Source organism: Notechis scutatus, chromosome 2, assembly GCF_049901735.1.
Source record: "Notechis scutatus isolate UNSWTSFEM ecotype Mainland chromosome 2, rNotScu1.2, whole genome shotgun sequence".
NCBI lineage: Eukaryota > Metazoa > Chordata > Lepidosauria > Squamata > Elapidae > Notechis > Notechis scutatus.
In genome coordinates, this window is record NC_142010.1 from 62451911 (window position 1) to 62467734 (window position 15824).

At 37.0% G+C, this 15824-nt stretch overlaps 1 protein-coding gene across 6 annotated transcripts; it reads left to right on the plus strand.

Annotated features, from left to right (window-relative positions):
• Positions 1-15: 15 nt before the first annotated feature.
• Positions 16-15435, plus strand: TNNC1 (troponin C1, slow skeletal and cardiac type). 6 transcript variants are annotated; one of them, XM_087954913.1, is made up of 7 exons: positions 16-101; positions 1944-2170; positions 8107-8137; positions 10340-10486; positions 10627-10741; positions 13818-13954; positions 14946-15435. In XM_087954913.1, the coding sequence occupies exons 2-7, from the start codon at positions 2147-2149 to the stop codon at positions 14975-14977; spliced, it is 486 nt and encodes a 161-aa protein (XP_087811039.1). In that variant the 5' UTR covers positions 16-101; positions 1944-2146; the 3' UTR covers positions 14978-15435. The 6 variants fall into 6 exon arrangements, with proteins under 6 accessions (XP_087811039.1, XP_026539332.1, XP_087811037.1 ...); XM_026683547.2 differs by having other exon boundaries at positions 28-206; XM_087954911.1 differs by having other exon boundaries at positions 32-171.
• Positions 15436-15824: the final 389 nt, after the last annotated feature.

Here is a 15824-nt window from a genome sequence, read left to right on the forward strand (position 1 = left end):
TCACTCAAGGCTTCGGGAGAACAAAGGGGGCGTGGCCTTGGGCTTGGAGGCGAGGCCTAAGAGGCCTCGGCGGCTGCGGACCAACCATCAAAGTGGAAAGAGTTTGTTTACCGCCTAGTGATGCCCCGATGTCTGCACTCTAGCAGGGTGCTTTTATTTGCACTGAAAGATGTAAGGGTTTTCGACCCCCTTTGCCCAGCGACAACGTAAGAGAGGTGGTAGAGAAACCCCGGAAATGTCGAACCAATCAGCATAACTGTGACGGGGCAGACAAAATTATAATGGAAGTGATGGACTACCGTTCCTAGCATGCCAGTTTGGGGGAGTAGCTTAAGGCAGGAGGAGAGAGGAGGAGACCCAATATGTTGCAATATGTCACAGCGTTGTTTTGCCATCTATCCTTATTAATACATAGGCATAAAAGAGAGGCATAAAAGTGCACTGTGTTGTACAAGTACTGCTTGTTTGCAAAAGTCTTGTGGGTAAATCTCCAACATTACAAGGAAAATGTTTGTGATGTTTTATAGAAAAGTATTGGACCTAATGGTGCTTACTTTGTGGTCTCTTCCACATATTTTCTTTGAGGTGAACATATTTCAAAACACATTGGATCACAGGGGAGTATGTCAGATCAATTTTTATACTTTCTGCTGAGTGGTGTTTCACCTATGAAACTACATTCTAATGTAGTTCTGTTTGACATGGAGCTTTTTTTTTTTTTTTTTTTGAGTGGGTAGTTGGAGTCTAAAAAAAACCCACCTCAATGCTTTTTGAAACGGGATTGGAGTAGAAAAACAAGGAAGAGTAAAAATATACTAAAGAAAATGACAGAGAGCATATAGCAGCTCCCCAGACTTGGATGCTCTTCAGATCTATTGGGCCTGAATTTCTTACACAGATCTTAGACTGTATGATCACATGCGAGAAGAATATACATATTTACATGATGGGATTAAAATAAGATGGAATTGTGTAATTGATGTAATTGTGAAGAAAGATGTAACATCTCCAAATTACAATGAAGAAATAATAAAAACTTCTACTAGAAAAATGGTGGGTCTTAATGATAGCCTTACATTTTTAATCTTGTGCAATTGATTATAGAAACTAACCTGGAGACCAGTATAAAAGGAAGCTAATAAAATGAGAGGAAATAGCTTCATATTAAGTAATTTTGTTTATTGCTCCCTAATAATGGGTGGGCTTATTAATTTTTGTCAGATTTACCTAGATGTGTGCAATATAGTTAGACAGAGGGGGGAGCTCTCAATCAGTGGACAGAGATATTTTTTTATAGCACATACATTCTCTTCATACCAGTGCCTCTCACTGAACAATCTATATGAATGGCTGAGTAGGTTGTTTTGCTTAAAGGCAGGAATTTGCCCAGTTTGCACAGATGTTTGCAGCAAACAAAATAAAAGAGTGGGTACAAAGTGTCAAATCAGGTGATACAATAATGCAGCTGAGGAAGCCTTGTGGGAAAGCATTCTGTCTGAGGAATTAGGGATGTTGATGGAGTGCATTTTAAAAAAGCAATCCCATCAAAACAATCTGAGGTGGTTTCATTGGAGTCATAAACATGCCTGTGGAAAGAAGTACTTGATATTTGTTGTCTTTGCCTAGAATGCATGCCTATGAAGGCTATCCTTTGTTCTGTAACACACATACAGCATTTTAGAAAGAGTTCTTTTAAAAGGATAGTTATTTTAGTGGGTGACTATTGTTCTGTCAGGGGGATGGGGACTTCACAAGCATTTTGATTTTTGCCATAATCCCTATTAACCACATGGAATCAGAATGCCTAAAACCCATAGTAAATGAGGGCCATAAGGAGCTATCTGATGCCTAACCAAAAACAAAAACAAAAACATACCAACAGAATTGGATCAGAATTTAGAAATGTCAGCTGTAACAAACTTTGCATAACTTCCTGAAGACAGGGTGAAGAGTCAGACTTGGAATGAATAGCAAGGCCATTCACAGATGTCTATATACTGGGCTGTGTAGTTCTTGACTGACACATTTAGGACTGACAGCCTACTATAAAAGGAGTGCTTCAAAGGACAGAAAGCTGGCAGAGGTTGATATTTGTCTCTGTACCATTTTTCATCTCCACCTCGTTCCTAACCCACAATAACTAACCATGGATGATATTTACAAGGCAGCAGTAAGTAAAATTTTCACACTCTGTTGTATTAAATCTCAGGCAGATTCTGAATAATTATATTTAGGATTGTAAGGAAAATGTTTTAATAAAGTTCAAGTGCTGATATTCAATCAGATCCACTAAATGTTTTACATATTATGATATTCATTAATATTAAAACTAATCATTTAGAACATACTTTTTAAATTTGATGCAGGGCATTATTATATAATCTAAGCTCAGTAGGTATCACAAGATGATTTGGATGAAATCCTAACTGCTTGTATTTTCTGTGAAAATTCAAAAATCTATTGAAGCCCAATTCTAACTAGAGCTAAAAGTAATGTAAAGCTCATGGCTTTGATTGATTTTAACATAATTGTTTGTTGCATAGGTTTGGACTGTTAATATAAGTGCAAATCTTGTTATTTTTACACCTAAAGTGTTTTGCAGAAAATGGCATAGCTTCCTGTCGTTTTATCTTTTCTATGAAAATACATTTTTCCAGATTTCTGTTTGACAAACTCAAAAATTACTTATATGTGAAGATACATTTTATAAATACTAGTGGTGTATATGCATGTATAAATGTGCTTAATGAAAAACGGGTTACCAGAATGCTTAAAACTGCTGCTTAAAACTCTTCAGGAGATTTAGACCACTTAAAAGTTTAAGTAACATTTATACTGGTAAGTAAAAAAAATAATTGGTGACTGTAATGACCATAATAGAAATATCCTCAGTAATTCCACTTTAAGTGTGGATAGAACACTTCTTGCTATATCTGTGGAGTAACTGGATAGACACACTTCTTAAGAAACACTAATATGACAGATGGGAGTAGGGCAATTCCTGCCTTGAGCTCATCCTGATGAGTGCTCAGCTCCCCAGAGTAGTTTTAAACAGCTGCTAGGTGCTGTAAATAATTCTCAGCAGCAAAAGAACAGTTCAGGATTGGACACATTTCAATTTAAAATAAAGATTCCTTTTTATAATTTATTTTTTAAATATACAAAACCCTGTCTTATAGCTTATCAGTATCCTCTTGATTCTGAATGCTTTACCTACAGTGAAAAAAGAGCTGGAATTTACAAATCACTAGGACTCAGCTTCAAGTTATTGAATCATTGTGTCCTTCTTTCAAGAACAGGTGTCAGCTCAAAAATTTGAGGAAATATATTATTAGTAATACCCACTGAAATTTTTAAATGTTTTCTATAATGAAGCACGTCGTTATTTCTTACTTCTAAAAATTTTGGCATTCTTATATAATAAGAGTATTTTCCTAGTTTTTTTTTAGCAGTGTTTTCAGAAGCTAACTTCTTAATTTCCCAATTTTGGACTCCTGAGGAGCAAAAACTTTCCTTAGCTTGGCTCTAGAGTGAAGTTGCCTTGAATTATTTATTATGTATCAGTGGTATCCCATTTACTTACAGTATACTCATTGGATTTTCACAATTATGAAGATTAATCAAAGTTGAGAGATATGATTTGTCAAAATCCACCCGGCATGCCTTACAACTGTGTGCAAAAGTAAACGCCGTATCTATTAACTAAGTCTCTTGTCATGATGCCACATGAAGTATGTCGTATCTGAAAGGGTGACCCAGAAATGAAAAAGATATTCTTCCTGCATTTATTGCAAATCTGGTGATATCTTTAAATGGGTTTTCAATGATTATTTGAAAATACTCCCACTTATATGGACCTCTGAAATTCAATGGATTTATCACTTTCCCACTCATATCTCTTATGCAGAGATAAGTTTAGAATGGCTTCCAGATGCTTCTATACCATACAACTTTGCCAGAGGCATGTTGCTAGATTAACGTCTCCTCTGATAAATGCCAACGTCAGTCAGCTTCTGGGAACAATCAGAAGTGTTATCTGTCTTCTTAGCACCTAAGCCACTAAGGCATAAAAATAGCCAGCTTGCCAAAATAGTCCAACTATGTGGGCTGCACAACAGAGAGGCATTTGCTGTCCTTAGACTTTTCAGCTATCCTGGACTGTTGAGGGGAGGGAGGGGTTTGAACATTACAATGAAGGAACAATCACAGCTGCTCCAGTTCCATCACAGTGGCTTAAATAAATGGGTTCAGTTTTCACGCTGAAATTTTGAAGAGGCATCTTCTTGCTTTTGTTATCTCAGCAGTGTAGGCTATACTCTGCCTGCTGGTGCTGCCACTCCTCCTCCATCATTCATCTTGTCAGATTTCCCCCTTAAGCCAATTAGGTGTGTCAGGTAAAAATAGGTGGCAATGGATTGGTGCATAAGTGAAAACAATCTAAGATAACTTGTTCTTCATGACAGCCTTAAAGAAGAGGAGAGGGAGCTACATAAAAGGAAGGAACCAGTTTCATGCCCAGAATGCTCTATCAGTATTTGAAACAAAGACCTCTCTAGAACTTTTCTGTAATCATTTATGAAGAAAATGGCTGACTACTCTATTTTTCATGTATCTAGGTCTTTGTAGGTTAAAATTAGCATACAGACTTGTATTGAGGAATAAGTATCTAGTACAGGTGGAGCTCTGAACTCTATTCCCATAAAACCTGTAGTGTAGTATCATGAATTAATGGACATTTCTAAGTAAACTTCGCAGACCTCCTTGAACATTACAGTAATCAAAAGAAAAAGTGATCAAGACATATATTTTTATAGTTAGGTGAAAGGTTTCTAAATGAGCTCTTTTATACTGCAACATCTTTAACTGGAGAATTGAATCTCTGATAGCAGCTATGACCTGTCAAACTAGGGCTGGGTTCACATCAGCTTTGGAGGAAATTAGCTGCTTCACATACCAGCCAAAATGCTTTTAATCATATAATCTTTTGTCTTGTACTGTCTATTTATAACATCAAGTCCTGATGTGGGCTATCTCTCACTTTGTCCAGGTTTTATAGAGAGAATAAAATAATTAGGTATCTGAATTCAAACTCTGGACAACTTCTCCAACTCATTTGAGGTAGATGCTAAAAACAAAGGCTGCCCATGCACACTTTGAAAATTATTTGGAAGTTCTTCAGTTCTTGTGCCAGCGTGACCCGGGCAGCTGCCTGTTGTTCATTAAAGCATGCACAATTTTTTTATTTTTGTAGGCTTCTATAGAGACCTAGCAAATGAAATACCTTTTATAAGAGTCACATTAAAGATACACTTTAATGATTTAACTCAGTGAAACAGGAGCAGAATCTTTTTTCATGTTTTGGGAAGATCTGAAGCACTTCTTCCAAATCATCTTCAAAGCATGAAGAGCCTAGTTGAAAATATTGGGAACAGGATAATAGCCAGACAAGTCCCAGATACCAAAACTAATGGGATTAAATAAAAGCCTCAGTATCTTCTTTTTAAAAAATGTATTTCCAGGAAGACTGCAGGCCTCACAAAATAGTGTTTCTAATGCTCAACTCAAAAAGATCTTGTAACTTATAGTTGTTAGTAAGAATCTCTTTGAAGGCAAGAGTATCAACAATAATACTTTCCAAAAAGGAATTGATAATCAAATCCATTCTAGCCAGAGTTATATGGTCAGAGTTATACACTAGTTACTACAGGGCTGTCAAACTCACAGCGTCACGTCACATGATGTATCACAACTTTTTCTCCTTCACCAAAGTAGGGGTGGGCATGGCCAGTGCGTTATGCATCTGGCTCACGGGCCAGTATCTATTATACTAGACACTCCTGTTCTAGTATAATAAGAATTCTAATTTAATTTAAGAATTAGAAGAGTAATTCCTAACATAGTTTGGAATTCTGCGTATGCCCGCAGAAAATGTGTATACATTTCTAGACTTGACCTTTTACTATTCATTCCTCCCACCTTCCAGGATTTGATTCACCCTGCCAGATAATATGCTGGATTTCTGATTTGTAGCTCTCTCAATTTTACAGACAAGTTTTTCAGAACGCAGTGCTTCAAGAGATAAAATAGTTATCCATCTATTAATACCCAATTCTGAGCTGGAGATAACCAGCCAGGCTGGATGGAATCTTCCTAAGTTGTTTCCCTGCTAAGAAGGTAGAATAATACCTTGAATTTCAGTCAACTTTTGCTTCCTTGTACAGACCTATACTTTGATTAGAGGGAAATTCCTGCCTATTTTAACTGGCTGATACAAATTTAGTAGCTGAAAACAGCCATTTTGTTCATGTTATTTCTTACTTCACTTCTCCTATCTCCTGTTATTGGTAACTAATTGTTTAGTTAAAAATAAAGTTGTATGATGAGACCTGGGTAGATTCTGAACTGTTGTATCTCCTTCAGTGCTGTTGCCCTTGGGCACCAACAGTTTGAAGACTAATTTATCTGTTAAAATGTTTGTGTGTGTATCTATGTGTTATTGGTTCAGGGCAGTTGAGTAGACATAAAGCACACGTTGGCAAAGTAGTGAGTTGGTACGACAGACAGAGCTTTTCTCTCCTTGGATCATTAGGGCTGCAGTCCTATATATCTTCCTATCCGGATTAAATTCCACTAAACTCAATGGCACATAACACTGCACTGGAAGCATCTCACCTGCTGTGTTGATTCAGAAGTTATGTGTTTTACAGGTGAATGCCATCCCATAATACAGCTGGACAACTAAACTTGATTGCAAAGAGAAGGGATGTGCATAATAGTTTTATATTTATAGTCTAATTTGTTGTTTTAAAATAAGTAAATGATGGTATCTGTATATTTTCACCTTTTAATTTTATATATGTGCTTAATCAGAAACCAATGATGTTTAATTCATTGTAAACAGCTGTATGAATTACAGCTATCCATTTGTTGAATGGTTCAGTCTCCAAGTTGTATCTAGATGGGACCTCATTTATGAAATTTTATGGAGTGTCCATGTGACATTGTTTGCCATTTGGAATCTTTGAACACTATCCCAGCTTTTCCTCCCTCCCACTTTTTTTCCTCACCAAAGACACTTTTCTTGGAGAAGGAAGAGATAAAAGCCTCTTAATACAGTAGACAGTGTTAGGAGCTCTGTCTCTGGAAGCAGCTGAGGAAACTAAATAGGGGTATTACCTAAATTAGGCCACGGAATTCTAACTAAGATTTGTCAAGGTAGCTGCAACTTTGCTCTATCAGACATATTTTGACATTCTTCTCAGTTCAAGATTTGTTTAACATAACATCACAGGACATCCCAGTATGGCAATTTCATATTTCTGAGATGAAGTTAATTGGTGACTTACAACAATGAAACTCAAGGACTTAAAAATGACAAATAGCAACTAGGATTATATATAGGATTATAAGGACAGGTAAATGAGTGGACATCTGTAATTTTTACTTTGCTCTCAAATTATTAATTGAAATAAATAATATGAGTTACAAAAAATTAAAATAAAAAATGCAGCCTTCTAAAGCTCAGATTTACTTCAATTTTTTTTATGAGTACAGCTACTTCTGATAGAGCTTAGATAGAAACTACCATTTGAAATTCAATTATAGCTTTATTTCACTCTAAAAGTAAGCCTTTGAGCCAACTGGAAGATGGTTGTCTGCAATTTTTTTATTACATAATCACTTCATCAAAAGTCAATTATTTCTGTATATTCAATTGGGTTTACAATTTGATGAGCACTATTTAATTTTCCTACTTTCAATATTAAGTTGAATCAAGACATTGTGGTAATTAACACACTTAAGAAGATTGCTTCAGAGTTCCAAATTCTACCAAAAAACATCCACCTTACCAAATTCAACATTTAATAAATATATTCTATGGTTAATAATTTAATTTCATGACAGATGTTCATCAAATCCATATTTAGAATTTGATATATGATTGCAATCTGTACACTAATATGTATTGCTACAAAGTGTGCATTTTTGTATCTGTTTCATTGTCTTGAGCGATAAAGATTAAATGATTAGAATACACAGCTCATCAATATGAAAATTGCTAAATATGTAAACAAACATTAATCAATGGAATCTTCATTTTAATAGGTTGAGCAGTTGACAGATGAACAAAAAAATGGTAAGTTATCAATTTCATTATTCCAATTACCTCACAAAGAGTCTTGCTTTAATTGGAACACAAATCTTGAGAATCTTTAAAAGAAAGCCATCACCAATGAAAATCAACTTTCAAAATGAGTGTGCTTATTTTAAGAAATACATTTTGATTTTTTTAAAAAAAGAATAGTACAAGAATAGCTTCCACAAAAGTTCATAAAATATATAAAAACCAATAGAAACAATTCATTTTACTGTTACTTATCAGATCAAATCACTTAAATCTATTTCAATATATTATTCAATATCATGAATAAACTGTGAAAAGGGAAGAAAATGCTTTATGTGATATTAATATCAGATTGGCAACTGATCTGAAGCTTAAAACAAGGCTGATATGGTAGTTTTTAAGGCTGAGAGACCTAAAAACAGGACTTAGCTGTCCCCTTGCCTCCAAGTCATTTATTCTTATTGCATCATAATCTAAAGTTCTCTGTTCCTTTTTTCCATGTAAAAATGAATGGCCTAGTAAACATAAAAGGGTAGGGACTCCAAAACCTTAACATAATTCTTGGGGTTGTGTTTTAATTACTTTACGCTCACATTGATTCACCCAAATCATTTCAAACCAGGAACTGTATTACAAGGAAGAACTTAATTGCCCTTATTGTGGTTTCCATTGGGAGTCATTATTAGGCCTATCTTGCGCCTGGGTCAATTTGCTTCTGAAAGAGAAGGGAGGTATGCAATGTTTCTAAGGAATTCTGAGGAATGCAATCCAATAAATATTATTGAGAGGAAAACATTTGTACTAGCAAATTAGAATAAAAATGATCAATTAATTTTCAACATATCTATATAGTATATTTTGTTACTAAGTTTAATAGATCTTGTTGATTAGTAAATGCCATTAGACCTCCATGTCTGTGGAGATTGTCAGTCATCCAGGTCATGGTTGTCCCAAAGGTGCTTTTTCAAGAGCAACTGGACTTTCTGGTTTCTCTTTGAAGATATTCAGAGCTGAAGAAGTTTGGATGAGAAACATCTACAAAGAAAAACCGGAAAGTCCAGTTGCCTTGAGAAAGCACCTTTGGAATATTAGACTAGTTTAGCTGATCCCGTTTATGCCTGAGAGAGAATCAGTCTGGTATTATGAGACAAAGACTAGAATACTACTGAGTTGGGCCCTTCCCCATTTGTATACCATTTGTACCCATCATAGCACAAACATGTAGGCTACATCCTTTTCTGCTGTTGGTGAATAGCCTTAAATCAGCTATACTTGGGATAATGTAGTGATTTACCTCTTAAACTACGGGCATCTGAACAATGGCTGCAAAGAACGTACAATCTGACATGCTTTCCCACTCATTCAGCTGGTGGTGAGGTCAGATGCTTGAGTGCTTGTTGGCCATTTCAGGCTGATACAAGCATATTCCCCTTTCCCAAGAAAACAAGCAAGCTCATAATTCCCCTTTCTCTGGTTCCCAAGCCGTAGCCACTGCCCACTGCTTTTCTTTCAAGAAATCTAGGCACAATTTGACCTGTAAAACATCTACAGCCAGGACTGTTTTTCCATTTCGGCATGGTATTATTATACAGAGATGTGTTTGTGTGTGCGCACGCACACATGTGCAGAGGGTTATACTTCAATAGGAACTTCTGCTGCTTGTGAAATGCTGGCACAAGACCACCATTGTGGACAACACATTTACTTTGTTTCAGAATTGTACACCAGTACCAGAGATAGTGCATCTCTTGCTTTGCTGCATTTATTTATCTGATTTCTAAGACTGCCCAGTGGGAAATGTTTCCAGCCTCTGAATTGAAGGAAATTAATCTTTACATTTTTTTATATGTCAATGTAACTGTGTGGGTGTGTACCGTAGGCGTGGGAGAGAGTGATTTCACTTCTTCCCATTCATTTCCCAGTTTTAAATCGAGAAAGAGCATTGAAGCTCACAATTACCAGTCCTCTCTCTTTTTTTGCATCTCTGTCATGATGTCTGGATGTTTCCCCACTGGCTGGTGACATTTGAAAGTTAAATAAGCTTGGAGAAACCAAACAGTTGCTTTGCTTTGCCTTGCCAGGTGCATAGTCATCGGGCCACAATTTAGTCAAGGGTCAGAATAGATACATTCAAGGCACAATAGGAATCAACAGTGCTCACAATTTGGTCTTGAAGTATCACGCTCTTAATTAGTTTTGCTTCTCTTTCTCCAGAATTTAAAGCTGCTTTTGATATATTTGTCCTGGGTGCAGAGGATGGATGTATCAGCACAAAGGAGTTGGGGAAGGTAATGCGCATGCTGGGACAAAATCCTACCCCTGAGGAGTTACAGGAGATGATTGATGAAGTAGATGAAGATGGTGAGCAATTTCTGCTGGGTGTTTATACAGTATAAGGCTGTAAATTTAGATTTGCTGTATTGTGTTTTGAAATCTAACCTAATATGGGAAATAGTTCAAACAGAGAGGAAGTTAACTTGGTGCCCTTTTTTCCTTGACAGGCAGTGGTACAGTAGATTTTGATGAATTCTTAGTTATGATGGTCCGGTGTATGAAAGATGACAGCAAAGGAAAATCAGAAGAGGAACTTTCAGATCTCTTTAGAATGTTTGATAAGTAAGTGGCTCTATTAGCATAAGCCAATGTCCAAGAGAATACAATAATCAAGTTGAATCTCCATGAGTTTCATATTGATAACACAAGTAAGATTGAAAACCTCACTATATAAATAAGCCTTTGTTAAGATCCCACCCACTCCGTTCCACCGTCTGCTTGTACAAGGTGGGGCAAGGCGCATGCATAAAGATCAATCTAGGGTGGGGGTGGGGGTGGGGGGTGGAGCTGCCCCATGTGCCCCACACCCACTTGCCTTAAGACCACCGCAGCCAGGCGTCCCCACCCTGGCACCTGTCGTGTTGCTGCCTGACTTCTGTGACCGCTCACGACTGGACGCCACATCATGCCAGTGTCTCTCGCAGCAGGAGGCACTTGTGGCAGGATGCCATGTGCCCCGTTGCACTGGTGGCGCCACTCCTGGCAGGAAGCCACATGGTGTATTGTGCCAGTGCCGCCACTCATGCATGCATTGGTGCAACATGTCATGTGGCCTCCTGCTGCAAGCAATGGCACCAGCTCGATGCACCACGTGGTGTCTGGCTGCGAGCGGCTGCAGAAGTCAGGCAGTGGCGCAACAGGTGTCAAGGTGTGGGAGGCCTGGCTGTGGTGGTCATAAGGTAAGACCTGGTGCTTATTTTCGGGGAAACATGGTATAATGCTTCTTGTCTTCATTGTTCTATTTTTTTCCATTTATAATTATTCAAGGATGGATAACAATTTTAATAATGCTAACAATAAAAAATAAAAGTTGTTCCTGAAGACTAAATGCCAATGATGGAAATCAGGACTTAAATGCACTATGGACAGGATTTGTTTCAGAAGTGAAGCCATGAATGGGTAAAGCCATTCATTCTGTCTTCTCCCCCATTTTTTTCCTGCTCCCTTTCTTTCTAGAATAGTTCTCCCAGGTGTATGTTGTGACACACAGTCTTTCACATAATAACCAGGCAGGAGGCCTGATACCTGAAAACCTACCTGACTGGAGGGCAACACAATCTGCAGTTTTCTTTGCCTTCTTGAAATCTATTTCAGTGAAGGATGGATGAACAATTCATGTGCGGAAGTGGCTAATGCCTACCAAGCCATAGAAAAGAAAACATTTGATTAGAATGTGATTCTTTTCATACATGAATGATTATAAACTTCTTCAGTCTGGGTTCAGACCTGCTCTTGATATAGAAATATCCTTTGGTCTGCTAAATGTTAACCAGTGACAGAAAAACAGATAGGCGTGTTTGTGTTGATTTTGCTTGATCTCCAAACAGTTTTCAATACTGTCAACCCTGATATTATCCTGTAGTTACATTAATTCCACTGCTATTTTCAAGGACTGAGAGCAAATTGGGTGATTCTGCCTCTGACAGCTCTGCTGTGAGACCGCTGTGCTGTGGGGGTGTCATAAGGCCCCATTTTGCCCCTGGAGCCATTTAACATTTATAAGATCTGCTTTGGAATGGGCATTAGCAGATTGGAAATAAAGTACCATCACTAAAAGAATCAGATCAATTTTTCCACATTTGATCCAGAGGAGAAAAGGCATGTTCTGAAACCAGCGATGGAGTGTTTAGGCCAATAAACTGGGACTGGATCTTGAAAAGAGGCAGAAGGAAATCTAATGGACAGCTTGTTCTTGGAAACAGAAATCAGAGAATCTTCCCAAGTTAAATGGGACTATGTTCTCTTACAAAGACTGTGTTTGTGGGTTCTCCTAAATCACAACTTCTTTTGAAGACTCAAGTAATCTCTATGGCCAGGATTGGCAGTTCAGTTGATATCCCAACTTTGTTCTTGCCTAATTGTTTAGGTATATATGCTATTTATGTGCTGGTAACCACATAATTGAGTTACTGTAATCTCCTCTATGGTCAGTCTGGAAGGTCCAACTAGTTCAGAATTATAGTAGCCAGGTTGCTGAGTCAAGTATATATTCCATCTCTGTTCAAGTAGCTGCAAAGGCTGTCAGGCATCACTCAACCTTCTTGTAGTTTCATTTTTTAACATCTAAGGCACTGAATAATTTGGGGCAGGTTGTCTGACAGATTGCCTTTATCTTTATAGAACTGGTTGACCACTAGAAGTTCGTGAAGCATATGCATTATTATTTTTTCTTCCTAATGGCTAGGCCTTCTCCATATTAACAACTGCATTCTAGAACTCTCTCTCTCTCTTTGTTAGCCTTCAGAGGTAGTCCAGGAACCACATCCAAATAAACTCATTCTATTTTGTTGTAAGGTTACATTAACACAATCTTGCCAGTCTGAAAATACATTTCTTCCCCTTCCCCTTTACAATCTAAGAAAATAGGGCAGGTTCTTTCTAAAACATTTGCCACACCCACATGCCTTCTGCAGGCTAAGCTTCCTCTTACGTGACCATTGCTCTGACTGCATCTCTTTCCCCTCTCTCCCAAGGTCATTCCCACATAACCTTACACTCCCTGGAAATTTGTGAGTCACTGCTATTAAGATTTTTGTAAAGATTATTCTTTCATGCTGGCTTCCTTGGTGGAAATTTTAATCATGAGAAGTCTGTTTTGTTTTCCATCTCAGTATCTCTGGGAAGAGCTTTTGACAATTCAGATGCCATTACCAAGAAGGTTGTATTCCCCAAAATATAATTCCATAGATTATCAAACAAAAAGAAATGAAGACTGTTACAGTGATCTCGCAGTATTTGAGTGGGAAGAATTTGCACAAATATTAAATGTGGTGGAACTTTAATTCCATTTAACCATGACATCTGGGATGGACATTCTGCAGGTTGCAGTTTCATTAAATCAAGAGAGCTAGAAAAGCTGTTTTAGGAATGTAGTGATGTGTCAATGAAATACATATTTTAATAGCTTCAGTAAATTGGTCACTTGCGGGGTTTGCCATTCCTTTCGTTGTAAAGCTCAGAACTCACACAAATCCCCAGGTAATCATATCTCTTGAAATGAAAAGACAAATGGTGACTGGGTCTTTGTTAAGTATGCAAGATGTGTAAAGGAACTGCAGATACATCCTTTTTTAAAAAAATGTGAAAAGTAACATTTGTAAAAGGGCTCCTTTTTTTTAGCTTACCCTTTCTTTCACAGAAACTCAGATGGATACATAGATCTGGATGAACTAAAGCTCATGTTACAGGCTACAGGAGAAACCATCACTGAAGATGACATTGAGGAGCTAATGAAGGATGGTGATAAAAATAATGATGGCAAAATTGACTATGATGGTGAGTTATGCTTATGGCGAATTATGCTTATACACTGCATAATAGTACAGCCAGAAATGTAGTACTGTGAAAACACTCAGGACAGGAATCACTTCAAAATTTGAGCCACATCTTAATCAGTAAAAGAATACCTCCTGGTTAAATGAACAGTAAAATTCTCAAAAGTGCTGCCACCTGCCCAAAATAAAAACACATGTTTATGTCCTGCTTTCTCCTGCTTGTCACTCCCCAATGATCTATGTTTAGTTTACAGGTAAGGTTTTCAATATATAGATTTTATTTTTTGATGATTATTCCAGAAAGAACCCAACTTAGATATGTCAACAGACTTGGGGATCTCATGGAAATGGGAATGTAATGATGTAATATCTAGTGTTCTAGCCCTTTGGTCTTTTATAATGTAATTTATTAATGTTTGAATTATAGAGGGGTTTTCATAATTACTGTTTTTATTATTTTATTGTATGCCTGTTAGAGTCACAGTTTGTGAGTTGGTTGGCATATAAATAAAGAAGCACATTCACACATACATTTGTCCTGTATGCATCATGAAAAAAAAACAAAAAACCAAAGAGTTTATCTTTTGTCAGATGATTGGAATCCATGGCCATACACCTTAAATATTTTTCTTTGAAAATTTGGCTTGAGACACAATAAACACAATTTTTGCCTAGGAAAAAGTTATGTAAGTCTGATAAAAAGCAACATCCCTATCATATGAATGGGATGAGCTTTGGCATAAACAATCCACCAATCATTGTTGAAAGAGACCCAGGTCCACATTCAGGCATGGAAAGTCAGTGAATGGCTTGGATCAAGACCAATCTTTGAGCCCATGGGTGATGGAGAAAAAATGGAGAACAAAGTACTATTTTTTTCACTGTGCAGGAAATAGCACAAAAAAAGAAAGGGCTGAAAGGAACAATGTGACAAAGGTCAGGAACCTTGCACCATTTTCTGAATATGATTTTTGGTTTTTCTCCTTTTGCAGAATTCCTGGAGTTTATGAAAGGCGTTGAGTAAACATGAGAAATTTTGAAGGCAGTATCTTTATTTGAACATCTTCAGTGTTGTCTTTTGATATTTCATCAGATCTGCTTCTCTTATTACTTTCATGAAGCTATGTTGAACTTTGTGAAAATCAGGAAAACATGACCCAACTCTTTTTAAGTGCCTCAAATGGTCAGTGGACATTGACTGAGCCAGATTATTATGCAGGATAATAATGCCATACGCCATGGCTTCATCACACCTAAAAATGTTCTTTAATTGATGATTAGGTTCTGCTGGTTACAATGAAAAATAACACTTTAGTAACTATTGAGACATTTAGGTTATTATTATCAAACATTTCAATTAACATTAGAACATACTTTTTCCTTTCTGTATGTGCCTCTTTGCTTGCCAAGTTAAAGTATGTAAAAATACTGTGTACAAAAAAGTTTTATTTCCAAGATGCTAATAAAAACAATTGCAAATCAGAGTGTTTGCTCTGCAGAAGTTCCTGGGTGTGTAATGCTGTCATGCATGCCTATGAGGGGAAAAAAGAAGCAGTTGTAATTAAGGTTTAAGTTTATATCAGAGACTGTCATATTCAATACACCAGACATTCCAAGGTCTCAATTTAAAGTGTGCTTTCTGTAACTTTCCCTTAGCCTGGTGCCTTGAAATATATTGGACATTAGCTCCATAATTCTCAGGTGAGTATCTTTTTAATGTCATCTCATCTGAAAAGTATCAGATTGGAGAAAGTTGAACTAGCAAAGGCAATAATTCTCAAAATGTCCAATAGCCTCTGACTGATAAGAAACTATTTCCAGGAAATCAGTGTTTGTTTATATCAGTTAATATATTCACCCACTTTGTAAAC

What these genes read in the sequence shown, in the direction of transcription:
- TNNC1 (XM_087954913.1), top strand. Translation starts at nt 2,147, where the DNA reads ATGGATGATATTTACAAGGCAGCA. An exon ending in ATGATATTTACAAGGCAGCA is followed by an intron (nt 2,171 to 8,106) that starts GTAAGTAAAATT and finishes TCATTTTAATAG; the next exon opens with GTTGAGCAGTTGACAGATGA. An exon ending in TGGCAAAATTGACTATGATG is followed by an intron (nt 13,955 to 14,945) that starts GTGAGTTATGCT and finishes CTCCTTTTGCAG; the next exon opens with AATTCCTGGAGTTTATGAAA.